Source organism: Anarrhichthys ocellatus, unplaced genomic scaffold (assembly GCF_004355925.1).
Source record: "Anarrhichthys ocellatus isolate YVR2014 unplaced genomic scaffold, GSC_Weel_1.0 scaffold24, whole genome shotgun sequence".
In the NCBI taxonomy this organism is placed as follows: domain Eukaryota; kingdom Metazoa; phylum Chordata; class Actinopteri; order Perciformes; family Anarhichadidae; genus Anarrhichthys; species Anarrhichthys ocellatus.
Genome location: NW_022280054.1, coordinates 706,880 through 726,512, shown reverse-complemented (window position 1 = coordinate 726,512; position 19,633 = coordinate 706,880). Strand labels below are relative to the sequence as shown.

At 41.3% G+C, this 19,633-nt stretch overlaps 2 protein-coding genes across 4 annotated transcripts in view; one reads left to right on the top strand and one right to left on the bottom strand.

Annotated features, from left to right (window-relative positions):
* The window catches only part of smc4 (structural maintenance of chromosomes 4), a 16,199-nt gene extending 10,434 nt beyond the window's left edge, over positions 1-5,765 (bottom strand). The window contains exons 1-5 of one of the 2 annotated variants that reach the window (XM_031860711.1): positions 5,553-5,765; positions 3,913-4,061; positions 2,758-2,948; positions 2,106-2,297; positions 921-1,097 (exon numbers count right to left, since the gene is read on the bottom strand). In XM_031860711.1, coding sequence (XP_031716571.1) covers positions 921-1,097; positions 2,106-2,297; positions 2,758-2,948; positions 3,913-4,051 — 699 coding nt within the window. In that variant the 5' untranslated portion in view covers positions 4,052-4,061; positions 5,553-5,765. Of the gene's footprint in view, positions 1-920; positions 1,098-2,105; positions 2,298-2,757; positions 2,949-3,643; positions 3,893-3,912; positions 4,062-5,552 lie in introns of those variants that run through there. The other variant, XM_031860712.1, reaches the window with a different exon arrangement.
* Positions 5,766-6,212: 447 nt separating this feature from the next.
* Positions 6,213-19,633, top strand: part of ift80 (intraflagellar transport 80 homolog (Chlamydomonas)) — a 35,212-nt gene continuing 21,791 nt past the window's right edge. The window contains exons 1-8 of one of the 2 annotated variants that reach the window (XM_031860766.1): positions 6,213-6,446; positions 6,616-6,677; positions 6,941-7,162; positions 9,380-9,490; positions 9,588-9,656; positions 11,762-11,871; positions 12,652-12,741; positions 12,836-12,973. In XM_031860766.1, the coding sequence (XP_031716626.1) occupies positions 6,641-6,677; positions 6,941-7,162; positions 9,380-9,490; positions 9,588-9,656; positions 11,762-11,871; positions 12,652-12,741; positions 12,836-12,973 (777 nt within the window). In that variant the 5' untranslated portion in view covers positions 6,213-6,446; positions 6,616-6,640. Of the gene's footprint in view, positions 6,528-6,615; positions 6,678-6,940; positions 7,163-9,379; positions 9,491-9,587; positions 9,657-11,761; positions 11,872-12,651; positions 12,742-12,835; positions 12,974-19,633 lie in introns of both variants that reach the window. The other variant, XM_031860765.1, reaches the window with a different exon arrangement.

Sequence of the window (19,633 nt, the reverse complement as noted above, 5' to 3'; positions counted from 1 at the left end):
ACACACACACACACACACACACACACACACACACACACACACACACAATCAACTAACCGCAAAACCACAGTGGAGGGTAGAAAGGAAGTGTTAACCCCAAACTACCACAGACTGTAAAAATAATAGAATTTAAAAAAGGGACAACAAAGTTCTGCTCTGACCCGAGTCATCCCCCCATTAGCCTCGGGTTCATCAGTAATAATGGGCAAGATGCAGATGTGATACAATCAGAAGGGATAGCAGTGCAACTAGTCAACTCATTTAAACCCAGTGTGACACAATGCTAATTCAAACATAATGAAACCGTATACAGGAATGCATTACATTCACAGTGGAAGTAAAGAAAAGCAAACAAACAAAATGCTGAACCAGCATTAAAGCCATGGTAATGGAGGGAGTTTGACCCGGCCACACTGAAGCAGCACTGCTAATATTGGGTTCTATTCTCACACGCCAATATTTACGTGCTGCTAAAGCGTGGCAGGTACATGAGACAGGGAAGTCCAACCCGTCCCCACTGGAGGCTCAACCCCAGTAAAACAAACCTCAGTTAGTTGTTCAACTACAGCAACTCGCATCCAGGTCCATGTACGGGTCAAATTGCATTTTTTCCTTAGAATTCTAAAGCAGCAAATAATGGTTCGCACCTTTCCACATTGTTTCAAACCATGATGCGCTGCTATAGCAGTCTAAGGGCTGGCAGAGGGCTCATCCTCTCCTTTCCTAGTCCAGCTCAACAGGTTACTCCCACAGACAGCCACGAAACATTTCACTTAAAGAGAACCAAGAGCAGGGAAGCTCTGACAGAATGGGATGGTCACAGCAAGGATTAGAAAAAAAAATTTAAATTAAAAAAAAAAAAAAAAAACTGATTTAGAAGTGCATAAGGAAATGATATTAAAAAAAAAAAGTACAATTACCTGTAAGATCAGAAATCTGTTGTGGTCGAGGTCAATGCCATGGCCCCGGAGTAAAGCCCCCACTTCTTTGAATGTGGCTTTTCTGCCGTTGATATAGTAGCCTGAGGAATTATCTTTGTTGGCCGTCCTGGAAACATAGAACTTGCTGTTGGGGATGACTTCGTAGTCATCTCCTTCCTGGCTCAGAGGGGGGAGGGGCAGAAGACACAGAGCAGCTTAGTGCATAAAAATTCAGGAGAAACTCGAACAGCTCGACACATCAGATGATAATACTCATAACACCGACAAACTCACTGAGAGTGCTTAGAGAAAAACACTGCACATTAACAACAATTAAGAAAAAGGCTTGTTTAAAAAGCACTAAAGAGTTCCAGGCCAGCTACACTAGCATGTAAATAAACCATATCAATATTAGAGTGTTTTCTATCATCTTACATTTACAAAATTTGAACAACATGTTAGATATAATGATGAGATTTATAAATGCATAGCAAAGAGGGAGGGAATTTGCCTGAAATGTATTAATACTAAAAACAAGTCTAATAAACTAATCTGTGGACACCACTTATGAAAAAATATTTTTAAGTTTCGAAAATGGCCGATTGTAAAGCCGGCAGAATTCATAAAATGATGCCTTTAGTTTGACAACTTGATTTAAATTTATTGTAAACTACTGGACCAAACAGAAAGACTTAAAATAATTAATAAATAATTAACCCCCTGTGGCAGATCAAATACAGAAGCATGTTTAACACTACAGTCACTTTTCAAAGTAATTTGTGATCGAATGAAAAATGTGTCTCTTAATACAAATACCGATTGACTTTTCAGTTTATTCAAACAAGTAGAGCCTAGTCTCTAAATGACACATTTAAAAATTGTTTAAAATAGAGGAATGAATTGTAGCACATTATGAATGGACGATGGCCTGTGTGGGTGTTAGTTGTAACTTTCACGACTGCTTTGAGTCTTGTGTTAAGTCACCGGTGTGATCATTGTGGAGCAATATTATCCCATGACCATTGAGAAAAAATATATATTTAAAATTCAAGAAATATATCTGTCCACTAGAAAATATTTCAAATCACCCGTTTGAAATAGACTGTGTATTTATCCATTCAGGAGAGGCCAGAGTGAATGTAGTGTGTGTGTCTGTGTGAGAGAGATGAAGATAAATATATATACCTTATCAATAATCTTTTGAAAATGCACCTCCACAGTGCAGCTCTGCACATCCTTGTGTTTATCAGAGCTGTGAATCAGCACCGAGAGCTTTTTAGATCGGATCTTTTGAGCTCTGTATCCAAACACAAAGAGCATGGAATCTATCACGTTGGACTTCCCACTCCCATTCGGACCAATGATGCATGAAAAGCGCTGAGAAAAAAAGATAAAAAAATATGTTAATCAATTATATAAAAATATACTGCATCCACAAACAAATACTGTGAATGCCATAACATTACACGCTGTACATTAACATTTAAGCATAGTCACACTGTGACAGTGAATGTATTCCCAGTGGGTGTAGATCACTACACTCACTAAATCAAAATGGAGTTGTGTGACTTTTTCCACCTTTAACATTTTTTTTGAACTCAACACATGTTCTAATAGTATGATTCATTATTTTAAATAGCATCAATAATATTTGTTGTACTTTTTGTGTCTACCGCTACACAAGGCAACATGTACAGTGGCAATAATATGACATTAAAGACAAACACAATCCACTTGAGACACACTACAGATGATTATAAATCTGTGAGCTTAACACTACACATTAACGAGGCATTTCCCACGCAGGCTTGATGTGTGTAACCATGTTTGGTCGTACCTTGTGAAAAGGCCCCAGAATCTGCTCGCCTGCATATGATTTAAAGTTGCGGTTGACTAAATGTGTTATCATGAGGCGAGGAGCGCCCGGTTCATTGGTCATTGCTGGGGGCGGGGGTGGAGGGATGCTGCCGAGAATCTCCTCCAAACTTCGGTTATCACCCGCCTCGGCAGCTTCCCCGTGAGACAGATCTGTGGCACAGAAGAAGAAGAAGAAGAAGAAGAAAAAAAGCTTTAATTCCTCTGTGCGAGTCGTTTCAGGTGGGGGGCAGTGCTGCGTGGGGGAGGGGTGGAGGAGCAAAAACAAAAACAAACAAACAGCAGTCAAACAACGACTCCAGAGAAAGTTGACAGGCATTCATTTTCTTTGTTCTGAAAAAACACAAGAGCCAACCCGAAAGAGACCCGCTTTATGAACACATATTATTATACAAACGCACTCCCCGACACGCGTTTATACGTGCGAGTAGATGCGCCACAGTCATTTCTTTTCGCTCTCTCTCGATAATAAATAAGTGCACATTTCGATCACCAGCGTCACATTTGCACTCATTCTTAACTGCACTCAAAACGCAGACAGGGGAAAGCCTTGTTTTTGTGATTGAAATGAATAAACGTTAAACCGATTATGTTGCCATCACACCAACAACGACCTGTCCACAATCTATTGTGCTCACAGAAGCATAAACAAGCTGAGGGTTCGATGTTTGTAAATCTAATGCTTGCAGCCAGATGAAGCATTTCAACACACACATCACTTGGTCTTCATCTTAAGGCTTCGCGTACAATTTAACCACACAACTCCCATTTGATGAAGTTATAAGAATAACGCCAAAACTCCCTTTTGATCTTACTCCATAAAACACTTTATTATCGAAATGAATTACCTCGTTTGCTGAGAAGATCCGGGGAAGAAGAAGTACACTCGACGATAACAAAATCATCTCAAAAATTAGAATTTTTTTATTGATGACTGACACTTTAGAAACTTAAAAAAAACAATAAAAAAAAACAGCCACTCTAACTGCGTGTTTTAAGTAAGAAAAAAGAAGCTTCAAAGCAGTGGCAACTGGCCACTACGACGACACACGCAGAGCCATTGAGTGAACACAACTTATTTAGATTCACAGACACCAACACAGCCTTTGTTACTTGCCAGTTGTCGGAGGTGCCTCCTCTGGGCCATTGGAGCGAGTTTGTTGAGGTACATCCAGCTCGTCTCCGGAGTCATCCCGACGCTGAGACCCTTTCCCTCTGGGCTTGGCAGTGGAGCTCTTTGCAGTTTTAGATGGCATGGTTTGAAATCTTAAGGGGTCATTGGGAAAAAAAAAAAAAAAAAAAAGTAATATCCATGAGTGTGTCTGTCAATCTCTCCACTTTTAGGTCGGTCACACGCAGCTTCTGTTGTCAGGCTTTAATCATTACCAGTCAGATCCCACACTGACGCCCATCAAACTGGTAGTCCGTATATATTTTTTTCAAATGAGACCATATTTTTGTGGATTTAAAAAAACAAAGTAACAACACGAATAACAATGTTTGAGTTGGGACCTGATCAAATGTAGTTATTATGAGATAACATTAAACGAGATGGGAGCGTTAAGGCTGCCAATCTGCGTGATGATTGAAGCAAACTAGTTGCTATTCTAACACCAAACAGTACAAATGAACCTCCACCTGTGACAGAATGCTTTTTAGTAGCGTGTGCATCTAACGCATTTGATTCGCGCGTCAGAGTCGGACAGTTAATGACCCAATGATGCGAAGAACAGAAAATAAGGTTAACATAACAAATTCAGTTAATATGCAAAGAGATAAATCCTCTGCCAACAGCTCAGTCTAACCTATGTTATGGTTATCACTGAATAGACGCAGCTGAACAGGCTCTCTGGTCGGTGGTAAAGACAACGATGTCACAAACTGACACTAATAATAACTTAAATCCTCTAAACTTGTATGTAAATCAGACGGGCCAACCTAACTCTCTAATAGGACATTAAAATAACAAATGGAGCTAACCTTAACTTTATGGTATCGTTGGGCGAATAACTACTAACGTTAACTACGTTATAACTAACGTTAACTACGTACGTCTGCTAAATAAGGACCGTAGTAACTCTATCGTAGCTGGGCCACCGGATAAAAAAACATGGAACGTTACGCGTTTTTTTTTAGTAAAGTGTGCCACGTTACTGGATTGTTTTCAGTTTGCTAATGTTAGAGTTAAGTTAGCAGCTGTAGCTAACGGTAACTATCTGATGTGAACGCCACAGCCACAGCAAAGCTAAAGCTAACGTACTGGCTAACTTTGACTAGTAAACGTCTGCGTTGTGGAACGTTAACGCAACGCTGTAACGTTAACTGTAACTGTAACGGTACGCAAGTAAGCGTCATCTGAATTGAAAGGGGCGCTTAACAGCACAACTAACGTAGCCCAAGATAAAGTAGTTGACGTTATCCAGACAAAGGTATTACAGCTAAAATGTTTGCAACGATGCGCATCATTAACATAAACTCAGACGATCGAAGAAGTAACTAACATACTATTGTTAGGGGTGTGTCTACAAAAAGGCACAGTTTGCTGTAAATTGAATATTAGGCTAAAAAGCGAACATCTCTCATTACATTCCAGAGTATTGATACCGTTGATCAGTACGCTTCTCACCGTTGCTTGTAGTCAAAACGCAAATTAACGTTAATATTAAATCTGGTGAGGAACTAACGTTATGCATTTCAGCAAATAGACGGAACCCAATCATTAATTTACGCAGCGCTAAAATGTTTTTTTCAATGTACCTTCCACAATATAGCCACAGTCTGTCAAGAGTCGTTCTCTCTGACCCCAATTCGCGATTTCGTAAAAAAGTATTCGTTAATCCAAGATTTGGGCAAATATAATCCACAAAACTCAGCCCCGTGTCATTCCGAGTCGCCTCTCCTGGTTGAACACTCTAACTTGTAAATGGCGCCTAAACTGTGCCGTCGAACCAGATTCGTTACAAACTGACGCAAGGCACCATGGAACGTTCAAAGGGCAACGGAAAAAAAAAACACGAAATTCAAAAAAGGGGACGAAGCCAACTCCGCCTCGCTCCAAACAAACAACAATCATACGACACGAATACTCAGACGAAAAAACGCAGAAAGCAACAGTACTTCTTTACAATGTTATATGATTTAAGATTATTGTCAGATTGAAACGCATAATGTTTCTATGTGTTTAATCGGTTACGAGGTTACAGTAGAAAGAAGTCCCGACCGGAGGGATACTTTACATTTCGTGAAATACTTTAAACGATTAATGTTAGTATCTCAGATTTTAATGAGTGCTATTAAATACGTTATATTTATTTAACAGATTTCATTTGTAATCGCCATTCGAAATATCCGTTTTCACGGAAGCGAGACTTTGTAACTCTCGCGAGATATTTCTGTTCAAGCCTTTCATGACCCAGATAACATGGCTACCAGAGATTAGCCTTGATACCGTTAGCAAGAAAGTGTTGCTTAGTGATGGATAAGGCGTGCTCTGTACAGTATTGGCTCTTAATGCATCTTTTGCTGGAGTAAATGACACGCATACACATCTGGTGGTTCCGTAATAAAGTCGGTAACCAAGTTAAAGTTAGCATTCACGTTAGCATGAAAGGCTCGGGGACATCTCAGGATTCACGTTAGCAACAGTGGCAGGTACCGTAGCAACAGCAGACGCTTGTTAAATTCACCGTCACAGTTACCAGAGCATGCTAACGGCTAAGGCTAATCTACAGGGTACTTGTTCAACGATTTGATTTGGTCTTTTGTATTGTTTCTTTCCGTGTGTTGGCTTGGTACTGTCACTAACTGATGTTTTGTTTAGGGATCAACGGAACAAACATACAACCATGAGATTGAAAACATCGCTGCTACAGGAACCCAAACATATCCTTTTTATGATGTTGTTGTGTTTCTGTACAGCTGCAATATATGTAATGTAACACGACGTCAAAAACTATTATTAACCTGTATTAATGTTAGCACCACTAGAAGTAACGTTAGCAATACAGCGTTAATTATAGTAATTGGTACTTTCTATTGCTTGGTTTGACCGAGCACCTTAGTTGTATCAAATCTAGAATATATTCATTCTTTCTTCAGGAGACCCTATTTATAGCAGATGATCAATTTCCTTAACAGCAGATCACATAAGGAACTTGTGAGTTGTGTTGGCTGGACCACAGCAGATGAGCTGTACTCGTGCAGTGAGGACCACCAGATCCTCAGGTGGAACCTGTTGACCAGTGAGACCAGTCTGGTTGTCAAATTATCAGAGGACATTTACCCCGTTGACCTACATTGGTTCCCCAAGACCGTTGGTGGCAAAAAACAGAACCAGACTGAGATCTTTGTCCTCACCAGCACTGATGGCAAGTCTCTTCATTCTCTAAAATATGGCCAGTGGACTCGGCTTTGTTTCTCATCAGTATATCTGTTTTGTATCACAAGTTGTTCATTCAGTGAACAGACAAATTACATGATCTGAGATTGTTTTCAGACACAGCTTTACAGGGAAATAAAATTAGTTTGAAAACAAAAATAGCAATTGTCAAATGCTTACTGAACTAACTAAATGTAATATCTGGTGACACCTCAGCCTGGTTTTTATACTGAGTAGGGTGACAGTGTCTTGCTTTATCATTTCAATGTAGTGAAAGGAAACCATCTCAACCAGTTTGATACTTCAGATAAGCATATTCATTTTCACTTCAGGAAGAGGATTGTAATACTGCAGTAAAGCGTGTGTCCGTCTCTAGTCTAGTTTTTAATTACGCCTTCAATGTTAAATCATTAAAGGCGGAATTTTGTTTTCCATCTTTATATTTATAATTCCAAACTTGGCAACAGAGTTTGTTTGAGGTGCATCCATATGGCCTCTTATGCCTCTTTTTCAGCCTATAAGATACAAACACACATAATATGGATGTACTGTTATGGCAGGCAATGTGTGGTCACAACACTAATGGCAGTGTAGGGTTGCTTAAACACACCCACAAACTGAAGCAGCAATTTTCTCTGGCAGACCAGAGAATGAAAACTCTGTTATGATTCACTTTTGCAACTTTCTTCTGCTTTTTGCCTTGTTAAATATCAGTATTTCTATTGTGATTGTTTGAAATAAGTTTTTGTTTTTCATGGACAATGAAACATGACAATCACACAATTTTATTTTTAACTTTGGTGTGCACTGACAGATTTTGTCACATTTTGAAAGCTGGGTTATGTACAGGATATTTAACATTTGTTAAGAGATCTGCATGATATAGTTGAAAGCAGGCAGGGTTTTATTGGGTGGGAGGAGTCCATTAACATGGCTTTCCCTTGACAACCTACATTTGTATATTGCGCACACAGTTTAACTACTTTTCTGTATGATAAATAAGATTTTGTCTAATATTTTAAGGTGCTATTTCCTGTCCTTGCTTTCATAACTAAATTTAATATTCTAAACATTGAATTAATAACTATACTTCATTATGAAATGCCTAATATTTCCCCATGACTAAGCAAATTGTGTAGTTAGATGCATCATTTGCTATTCTACCAGAAATGATATTGTGTGGAATAGAGCCAGGCTTATCCCAAAGCATCCCAAATTAAGCATGAAGGATATGTCTGGGCTTTCTGTTTGGAACAACAGCGTCTCATTCACTTTTACCCCGTGGAACTACAATGTGGTGTCATAATAGATTTCACACTTATGTATCATCAGGAATTCCTCAACAAACCATATAGGCTATAAATAGAAGTAAAATAGCAAAAGGCCGATATGTTGTCATTGCAAGTTGTCATAAAAAAGCATCCGTCAGATAACAAGCAAACAAACAAATCAGCACACAAAAGCATTGAACAAACAATGTTCGGCTACATAGATAAGGACTGTTGATGTGAGTGCATATGCAAGTAGAAATAGAACATGCATTTTATATCTAAATTTAAAAGATGTTGTTTTGTTCATTTGAAAGAGTCCTTCAGTGCAGCTGTACTTGCTTGTTATGTTCACTACCTGCTGGACAGTAACATCCACATTTGTTGGGATGTCCAAATTTAGAAATGGGAGAGAGCAGCAGCATGCTGATTTGCAGTTTTAGGCCACCAGAAATTACATAGAACGTGCAGAATTTTTTAATACACACTGCCACAAAGTACATGTTAGGCCAGCATCCTCAATAACTGTGTCCATGACTGATCACCCTTCGTGTCTAGGAAATACACAATTTTCCTAATTCAACCAACAGATACTCTTTAGTTTGACTCATCCACTTTAAGTTTGTAATTTAGCTTGGAGAAGAAAATGTAGCTTTGTTGCTAATTGTGTGTCAGCGGATTGATATTTGCTTTTATTTCATTTTTGAAGTTTAGTTAATATTTTGTCCTCACTGGTGTTCTGGATTGTCAAAAAACATGTTCTGCTCATTTGCCCCAGTCAGCAGAATCAGTCAGACCTGGTCTCTGTAACCAAAACCCACATGGTAGCATAGAATTACAGCAGACAGTAGTGTTCCTCAATTATAGACTGTAAACAACCGGATCAGGCCGAGAGTGTGGACTTGCCATACAGTAAGCCTCTTTTTGTCTCCTTACAGGGAAGTTCCACCTGACCACCAAGATAGGGCGTGTGGAGAAGAGTGTAGAGGCACACAAGGGAGCTGTGTTGGCTGGAAGATGGAACTATGATGGAACAGCTCTTATTACGGGTAAAATGTCAAGGACGTACATATTTTCATTGCCATTTAAAAAGTACTCACTAAAAACATCTTCATGTCCATTTCATCTGTTTATCTAATTACTTAGCTGGAGAGGATGGGCAGATCAAGATCTGGTCAAAAAGCGGGATGCTACGTTCAACACTAGCCAGCCAAGGTAAGGCTAAAGTGCTATTTATTATTATATACGGTCACTCAACCAAAAACGAATCAACGAAGCAGAGCACATTTGTTAATATGCACGCACCCTGTGCACTGTGTTGTCACAATAATGGCTGCTGACGCCCGTTTGTGTGCAAAACTTGAAAGACTGACTAGTAATAGTCAGGCAAAAAAAATATGAGAGATGATAGATAAATCTTGATTCAAATAATTTGAATGCCAATGTAAAGCCCCTCTCCCACTCTACATAAAACCCCTACCATCTGGCATTTGCCTTAAGTGGAAAAGTTTACAGTTCTGCATTCATTCCCGGGACTAACTACTCTGCAGTAATCGAAATAGACACCCGGGTGGACGTGTGATTTTTCGCCCCTTTTCCGGTGCTTTGTGGCTTTGTGAACATATGATGAATAGAATCAACAGGGATTTGGACAATAGCCATAGCTTATTAATGTATTTGCACAATGTGCTTAGTTGAAATAAACAATGAACTCACTTTTTGAAAAGAAACAGCTGTTATATGTGCTCCTCTACCAGACTCCATTTTATCATTTTACCTCGCTGATGAACACGCTTCATTCAAACTTGACAGAAACAAAATACAACTCCATTGACAGAAACAGTCATTTTCTTTTCACTGTTCCAACAATCACCAACTCTGGTTTAAGAGTTTGAAAGAGAAATTGAATAATAAGTAACAGATTTTTCATGAGGCCGAAAGTGACACACCAGAAAAAAAAACCAGAAAGACACACTCATCTATTGGCTATGGGAAAGGTTTTTACCGTTTTACCGTGTTTAAAAATTCCGCATAAATGCACTAATTTTGGTGGGTAAAGGGTATAAAAATGGAGCCGATCTGAGTCCGATACAGTTTAAAGCAGGTTGCATCCGTAACAGCTGCCAGCCAGCAGCAGAAGCAATGTAAAGCCAGTCTCTGATCAACCAGCTGTCGGCATTTAGTAAACACAACATAACATACCGACACCAATTACACCCTCTATGTCTCTCTTTCTTTCTGTCGCGCACACACACACACACACACACACACAAACACACATGTGTATACAATTTATTTTGTATTTTTATGAAAAGCACCATAAAGTTTCAAAGCTTTGTATAGGAGTAGAGATTTATTAAAAGCAATAAAAAAAAGACTCCTAATGATACATTTTCTATCCAGAATACACATTACAGATGGCTTACTTATTAATTGAGTCATCATGCTGTTTGACTTATTGAGTGTTTCTTCTCAGTTGTGGGACAGAAAGAAAGATGGGGGGGTGTGGATGGAAGTTGGCTTCTGGGGAAATGTATGGCAAGCCTGGCAGGGGAACAGCAATTCAGCCCCAGTAGTTAGGAACATTTTTCCTTAACAGGCTCAAAAAGACAGATCTGTAGAACTCCTGGATATAGCAGCATTGCCACAGATGCACATTATCATCCACATTGCACTCGGATCGCTGCAGGTGTTGCTTCTCTTGAGAGCCTACAGCTCCAAACACACACACGCTACAGTAGCAGGCTGTTCATCTTGGGTACCATGACCAATTTTAAGAGAGAGAGAACTGTTGGAAGTGAGCGAGCGAGCGAGAGGGAGGAGACAGGAACTTGCCTCAGCCCCTCTCATCGCCTTTGTCAGGTTTAGATCATGTGACCAGTCGGCGTTTGTGAGAAACCACATGCACCTGGAGTTAGGGTTAAATGGCAGGTCCTCTCCCCTTCACAGCCACAATCCGACACGCACATTTTCCTCACACGTGTGTACGTAAGCACACACTTGTGCTCATGGTGTAGAGGTTATGTTAGGTTTTCTCAGCTGCCGTGTTTGCAAGCGAAGTGACGTTCCATAGGCTGAGTGAGGCGAGATCTACGAGGGAATGTTATACCTTCTGAGAAGAGGAGTTAACACTGCTGTATCCCAGAGCTAGTGTTCAGACCAACTCCTGATTTGTCAAAGGAGAGGGGGAATTCGTACACAAACACTTTTAATATTTATTAATTAACATCATAGTAAGAACAAAGTCTTTATGTGTGGAAGCCCATTGCTTTTGATGCAAGATCTCATTTTCTGTTTACCTCTGGTTCTGCATCTCCCAGGGTCTCCGGTGTACTCTGTGGCCTGGGGTCCAGACTCAGACAGGATCCTCTACACATCAGGAAGACAACTAGTCATCAAGCCTTTGCAGCCCAGCGCCAAAGTCATACGGGTACACTAACTTCCTGTATTCATTTCAGAGGTAGAAATCTGTGACTTAAGTCAATGCACAATTAGAATTCAATTTGTCATAGTTCTGAAACATTACCTTGTAACTACCTTTGACTCGAATGTTATGGTAATAGAAATAAAATCAACCATAAACTGTTATAAGATGAGTCACATGGGGCACACAATCAGATTCTTTTCTAAATATAAATATAAAAAGGTAAATGGACATCCCAATAAATCATACTCTGTCACAGTTTGTAGTTATATTCATATTTTCACCTATATAGCATCTGATGGGGAGTTTCTTTTCTGTTTTCGATAACTTTGCTTGATACTTTTTCATCTTGTGAGTGGATTTTGCGTATAGTTTGATCTGCCCAATGATCTGACATCACTGGGCCCTTTGCCTCCTTTTTAGGTTTTTTATAATAAACTTGAGGTTCATAGATTTGCATTGCTAAATAAAGGCTTAATAAAAGGAATGAAAATGTAATAGATCTATATGTCTTAGAGGGACAACTGCATTAAGGGACCTTGTACACCAGTGAGTATTCTTGTTCATGTATACATTTATCTATTATTCTTCTTAAAACTGAATACCACCTGGGACCTTAGATAAACAGTGGAACATTGAATATTTTCCTTCTCAACGCTATCTATGGATAGCATCATTGTGTTGTGTGGATGTATAATTTTCTTTCTCTCTCTGTCTCTCTCTCTCTCTCTCTCTGCCCCTCTCTCTCTCCCTCTCCCTCTCTCTCTCTCTCCCCCGTCTCTCTAGTGGAAGGCTCATGATGGGATTGTTCTAAAGGTGGACTGGAATTCTGTTAATGACTTCATACTGTCAGGTGGAGAAGATTGTAAATATAAGGTGAGCTGTGTTTGAGTATATTTTTAGATGTCTTGTGGGTGTGATTGTTTTTTTATGATGTTTCTATAATTCAAACCATGTCGTCCCTCAACAGGTATGGGACAGCTTTGGTCGCCTGCTTTACTCCTCATCATCTCATGACTACCCGGTCACCTCTTTGTCCTGGGCTCCTGATGGAGAGGTGTTTGCCGTGGGCTCCTTCAACACCTTGCGGCTCTGTGACAAGACTGGAGTAAGAAAAAGCCCTTTACCCTTTTATTTTATATATATATATACTGTTTATATTTATATATACACACTGGTTCCCTCAGCAAAAAGCCTATGAGATATCGCCATTGGATTTTAGAATATTGCAGAAAATAATCCGAGGGGCAAGCTCCAAGTTTATTATACTTACAGGTTTTGTTCAGCAAGATAATCTTCACAAATCAGCTCAACTGTTTTTGAAACGTAAATGCAATCAGCAGAGGTAAAAAGCAAACGTTAGGCTATAAACAAACTATACTTGTGCCGCATGAGCACGAGAACGCACAACGAGGCCGTGAAGGCTGACAGGTCGGCATGATGACCTTTGGTAGTCTCAGTTGGGCACTTGTTAGCAGCAGCCTTTTTTTAGGACACATAAAAGCTTCAAAATTTATGAGAGGGGTGTTAACTGATGTATTTTAAATCGTTGAACAAATCGTTAAAATATCTTTAGCTTCCGTTCACCACAAACCTTATTTCAGGCATCTAAACCAAAAACCTTTTCACTTGGAAATGAGCGAACTGGAAGTGCAAACTGCTAACTCATCTCTGGATTTCGGGAGTCATTCCTGCAGCACTCTTGTGCTCTTGCAATACCAATGCACTTATTGGTCCTAGTTTAATACTGTTAAAGCCTGTTTTGTGTATTTTATTTTTTATTTTCATTTACAAATATATCATTCATGCTTTGTAGTCAGTCCCTTTTCCCTGAAACATACAGTACCCATGGTGCACTGTTAGCTTTTCCAGTGCAGCATGGTTTCATATTGTGTTGCCCATTGTTATCGGCCTTATGCTTTCTATACATTGTTCATCTCTGTAAACCACATTAGGCTGACTGCTGCATGCTCTTGTTACCTAGTGCTGATGTTAACTGGAGTTGCAATGAGAGAGGAAATGAGAGAATGATGAATGGTAATTGTTGTTTTATTATTGCTGTATGTTTGGCTCGGAGCAAAATGAATAGTTGTCTGCTCTGCCCTCACAGGACGTTTAGGGCTTCTTTGAGTTTACGTGGAGATGTCAGTGTCTCGCCGTTTCAGACTTGTTGTAATGAAAACAAACAGCCGAGGCTGGGTTTTTGTGCGCTGATCACCAGGCATTTCATGGCCCATTTTGATTCAATTAGGATCCAATTTTTTTCTGGAGCACTAAAACAAATGGGCTGCAGAGAGGACTGAGTCAACACATATGTCTTCTCCAGAGGGGTACGGTGTGTGTTTTGGAGCGTTTACATTAATATAATTTGAAGAGTATGAACATCCGAAGGGAGACGGTATCCTTAACCATCACATTTGGCTTTCTGGACCAACCTGATTTCGGTAGTTTTTGGGGAGAATTGCCAGACTAAAGCCGTGAGCTGAGGGAATCAACGAAGCCAGCTCGTATCCGTTTTCTCTGTGTAAACAAAAATAGAATTATTGTGCATATTGAAAGTATAACAGACTGAGCACAACTTGCTCCTTTTATTTCTTGTGATGATCCGCTCCACCTTACATCCTCCCGTCATGGGTTTGTTTACGTGGTTGGTGTATTCCATTGTTTCATCAGTGCCGGACTTGCTTCGCTGTGGTGTGTCTTGGTTAGGACAGTGTGATGATGATAATTATGATGATTATGGTTCTGCTCTTCTATAAGTGGAGGAAGGGCTTGCCTTCTCCTCCCTAAGCCCCTCAGAGACGGTGTGTACTGTAGCATGGCGTGGGAGGCTTGCCTAAGAAGAGAGAGGGGAGGAGAGGGGGGACGGGGACGAAAACCCCTCCTTCAAAGGTCACTCCATCTGAATTCTATGTGTGAATTCAGACATGCATTCCTTTCACGTATCAAGTGAGAGAAAGTTTAATTTGCATACGTATGCATACTTGGTCGCTGTACTGTAAATACTGTAATCTCATTGTGCATGTAGGTGTACACACAAACACAGAAGCCATCACCCAATCACAGGGGCTCTACCTGTGTTGTTGCTGTGGCGTGTTTGCGGCGCAGTAAGGGTTAAGCAGTGCGAAGAGCCTTTTCAGTTACTAGCGTGACTAATGGGAAGGAGTTTCATTCTGTATCTGCTACAATGAAACCTTGCACTTTAACGTATTGCTGCTGGCTCAGCAGGATCAGTCCTGCACATTTAACCCTTTCACCTCCCGTCCAGCTCTGTTCTCCTCTCGCCCTAAACTCTCAACTCTCTCCCACTCTTTTTTCTTTTTCCCCCTCCACATTTTCTCCCTGCACGCACCACAGGACAGATGTAGTTTGTTACCCCCCTCATTATCACCGTGGAGGGAGGGGTAGCGCGCACACACACACAAGTTTACATCGAGGCAGCAGTACTGGGAAAAGAATTAATCTTGTTGTTCCAGCAAGCCACACATAAACTAAACACAAAGTTTGTTCAGTTTTGTTTTCTCATAGACCATCAACATTTAGTTATTGTTGAGTACATTGTTGAATTCTCAATACATATTTAATTTAATTGAGTTTGTAGTTCTTGTGTGTGGACTACGTTTTTCTCTTCACAGAAGCTTTAACAGGACACAAAGAGGCTCACTGTCCCTTTTACAAGATTTGGGAGAGACAATAAGTCAGTGTCTGTCTGTGTGCCTGCCATAGTATATGCATGTGCCCACATGCCTGTGTGTGTGTGTGTGTGCGTGTGTGTGCAACCATTGCCGTGCAAATGTGCCTGCGAGACAGCAGTCTATTTACGAGGCGCTGCAGCTGGTGTCTAGCGTCTGGACCCTGTCACGATCCCTGACACTGTCACTGGCTAACAAGTAGGACTCATTGTGCCAGGCGAGCACCCTCTCTCTTCTTTCACTCCGCCTCCCCCGTCACCCCCCTTCTCTTCACTGTGCTTCTTTTTTTTTTCTTTTTTTTTTTACTCCACTGTACACCCATGCTCACATACATAAATGTAATAGCTGCTTTGGTTTGTTCATGGGTTAGGTTAGAAATCATCTTATTTATGTAATATGTATTATGCTCTGTAGATTATATGCAGCTAATATCACTCTGAACATGGCCTTAGACCCAGGCCTCATTCAACTTCACCGCTTTAACTGAGGTCTTACTGAAACATGACTGAGCTCAGTCTTGGTACGGTCCAGGTTCCTGTCACACTCCTGCCGATAAGCCAGTGTGCATCTCCTTCTATTCCACTCTTCCCTCCGCCCCGTATTTTTTCTACTCCCCCATTTGTAGGTTAGACTCAACCACAGGCAAAATAGTTGGGATCATCAGATGGTTTTAATGTTAGCCTCAGGCTGAGCCCAGTTCTTACCGACACTCTTGACATGTGTAACAACTAAAAATGTCTCCTTCTCAGGGGTGCACATGCTTGCAGTTTTCCTTCCACAATGTAATAACAGCTGTCACCCTCACACGGTTTTGGGGAGACGATTAGTCGTAAATCATGTATCAAAGTTATAGCTCATAATGGCAGAGTTGTTCTCAAGAGTAGGGTTTGAAAAAGTGTGAAACCACTGGTATCTACTTGTGGATACTGCCTGTTATTTCATACAACTCTCAAATGGCCCTCAATTGTGACAATCAATGATTTATTATCTCGAGCCGTGATTTTCTGCCAGCTCTGCTGTCAAAAAAAATGCTTCTTCCCTTATCTGTCTCTCCAATGTGTGGCAGGTCATCGGTCCAACGTATGAACGTCAGTGGGATATTGAGCTACATCTATTTACCTTCCTCTTTGTCTGTGAGATACGAGCATGCTTTCCTTAAAGTGTAAAGTATAATCCCTCTCTATCTTTCCTGCCTCCTCCCTGTCTCGGTGTGTGTTGGACTACCTCATGCTTATCAGCGCTCCCCCTCTTGGCTCCCTTTCCCTCCTGCCTTCCCCAAGACCCTCTTTACCTCCTTTTTCTTTCCCTGGGTGAGTCCAGGGGGTCCCCTCAGGGTCTTTGTGAGCCTTGCTCAGCATTGCCACTCTGGGAATGGGACTATGTCGAGCTGGAATCACCATTGCTCCTCTCTGTCTGTCCCCCCCGCCCCCCCCCTCCTCCTCCTTTCCCTCTTTAACGTGCAGCCTCATTCACTATAGGATCTTTGTCTGCCATCCTTATAGCTGCCAACTATTATTTTCTCTCAGAAAGTCTGTCACTTCACTATCTGTTAGTCTGTCAGTCTTCTTTCTGGTCTTTTTTTTAAATTCTTTTCTTATCTATAGTGTCTTGTCCTCTATGACGAGCCACCTTTGCTCTCTGTCTTGTCAATGAGTCTTCTCTGCTCTAACAGTCTAACCCCCCCCCCAAACTATCATTTGGGAGCATATACCTGAGCCCGTGCTGGTAGTTTGCTGCCAACCGCTGGCCGGCCAACATCTGGAAATTGCTGCTGCTGGAAGAGAATAAAACGTCCCAGAGCTCTGGTCCTGATCGTGAACCACTGTTAGTAAAACCATTGTAGATTTATTGGACTGAAAGGCTTTATCTGTTTTCATCACATGAGAAGGAGACGCTTTGTATGGTGTTGGTCAGAGGAAGAAAAATGTTGCTGCAAAAGAGGTAGTATGAGATGACATGATCACATAGAGGATGGGCGGGTGGAAACGCAGGGGAGAGGACGATAAGTAAGTCGAAGTGAAATTATCGGCATGAGTCTGACAAAGGCAGAGCACAAGAGAAAAGATGGTGACTGGGTGTTTGAAAAAAGACGAGTAAGTGAGAGTGTGTCAGAGAGAGAGGGAGAGAGCAAGAGCGAGGGAGCATTGTCAAACAAAGAGAGTCCTGAGTCAGCAGAGCAGTTTTCTCCCCAGGCAACTGGGCAGGGCTACTCCTCTCCCTCCCTCTCCCTCTCCCTCTCTCTCTCTCTTCCTCTTCCTCTCCACTTGCTTCACTCCTCCCTCCCTCCCCTCACAGATCTGTACTTTTGCATGCTAGTATTTCTTGCTCTCTGCACTCTTCCTTTCGCTCTGTCGCTCCATACACTGTGAACGGGTAGAACGAGACCACAAGTTCTGAAAAGGGCAATCGGGGTCTATCTCACCCTTCAGAACTCTCTCCCTCCACTGTTTTCTCTCTTGTTTTCACAGGAATCGTTTTACTGATTTATTTTCACACATTTCGACGAGCTTTCCAGGCCTGTTGAAGCCTAGTTTAGAGTGTGAACAGCATTTGACTGTAAGATGCAGTACTCGCATGAATACTTAATCTATCATCCCGAGGAACTCATTAGTTTCCCTTGAAGAATGTGAGGATAATGGTTTCTCCTTTGTTTTTCACGTCCTTTGTGCCGAACAGGCTTTGGGTTTTCTGTTTTGCTAGACTTATTCTGGCTCTCTCTGTGGAACAGTGTATACTAAGGTCCTTCTTGCAGATGATTGACCTCAATTTTTTTGTGCAAGCTGTGTGTGTGTGAGAGAGCCGGTAAAAGGCACTTGTTGACATGGTAATACTTTTACACCTCTCTAGAGTTCGGCTAAAGGCTTGCCTTGTTGGAAACCAAAAAGGAGGGGAGCATGAAAAGGAGCTGAGAAAAGAGAGCAGTTGGAGGGGTGGGGGCGGGGTAGTGTGGAACTGTCCAATATATCCTGTAAAGTTGGCCTAGGCAGTGAGGCTTGGAGGATTGGTCTCCATAAAAGACGGCGGTTTCTCTTTCCTTCAAGCCTCTCTCTCTCTCTCTCTCTCTCTCTCTCTCTCTCTCACTCCGCTCTTGTCCCTCTCCCTTTTTTTTTTTCTTCACTTCTCCACCCCTCCCCACGGCTAGAGTGTGCGTATGACAGTGAGACAGTGCCCTGCCAGCCCCTCTGGCAGAGTCATCATTCTTAGCAGCACTAAATCACTACCTCCACTAGCTAGACAAACATGTCACACTCACAGAGAGAAAGAGGCAGAAAGAGAGGAAAGAGGGATAAAATAATATGAGGAGCGAGGATGCAAACACAGGGCTTCGGTGGTGTACACAAGCAAGCGCAAGCAGAGCATGTGTGTGTAACTGGGGTATCACTTCAAGCTTTACGGCCAACCCGGAGTTCATTAAGGGCTGTTATTGAGGAGTAGGGCTGGGCTTGAGGCAATAGGCCAAAGTCCAGAAAAGGATGATTTGAAAGGGTTTAATTTAGGCTGTTCCTCTCCCCTTCTGCCGGCTTCAACATGGATCAGAATGGTGTTACGCTTTGACATTGACTAATTTATTGACTGGCTGCCTCATTTCATATAATTTGTTGTACATGTTTGCCTCCGCGGAGAAGTAATGGGCTTGTCATCACATATGTGCATGGCTTGATACTTAAGATCTTTCTCTATATATTCAAACAGGCACATTTTATGGAAAAATAAAAGTTTTTTTCAAACTTAGTTACAATGCTGCAGGTCTTGCTCTATCTCTCTCACACCCACACATCAAATTTAAAATGAAGACTTACAAATAAAAGTTTGACTTAATTATGGGTCAATAAATGCCAGGTGGCTGAAGTCCCTGTCGCACTGCAGAGCATTTATGCTTTTGTTCGTTTACAGTTTCTTTGTGGACTTCACAATAGTTGTGCAAAATAAAATAAGCATTGATAAGAAAAGGAAAGTCCTTCATTCTGTGTTCATCGCCTTCCTCAATGCCTCAAAGCCTCAAAGCTTAAAAGTGTGACTTCAAACGTCCGCTCCGTAGGGCTGATCACACCGCTGGACACGCCGCTTGCTAATCA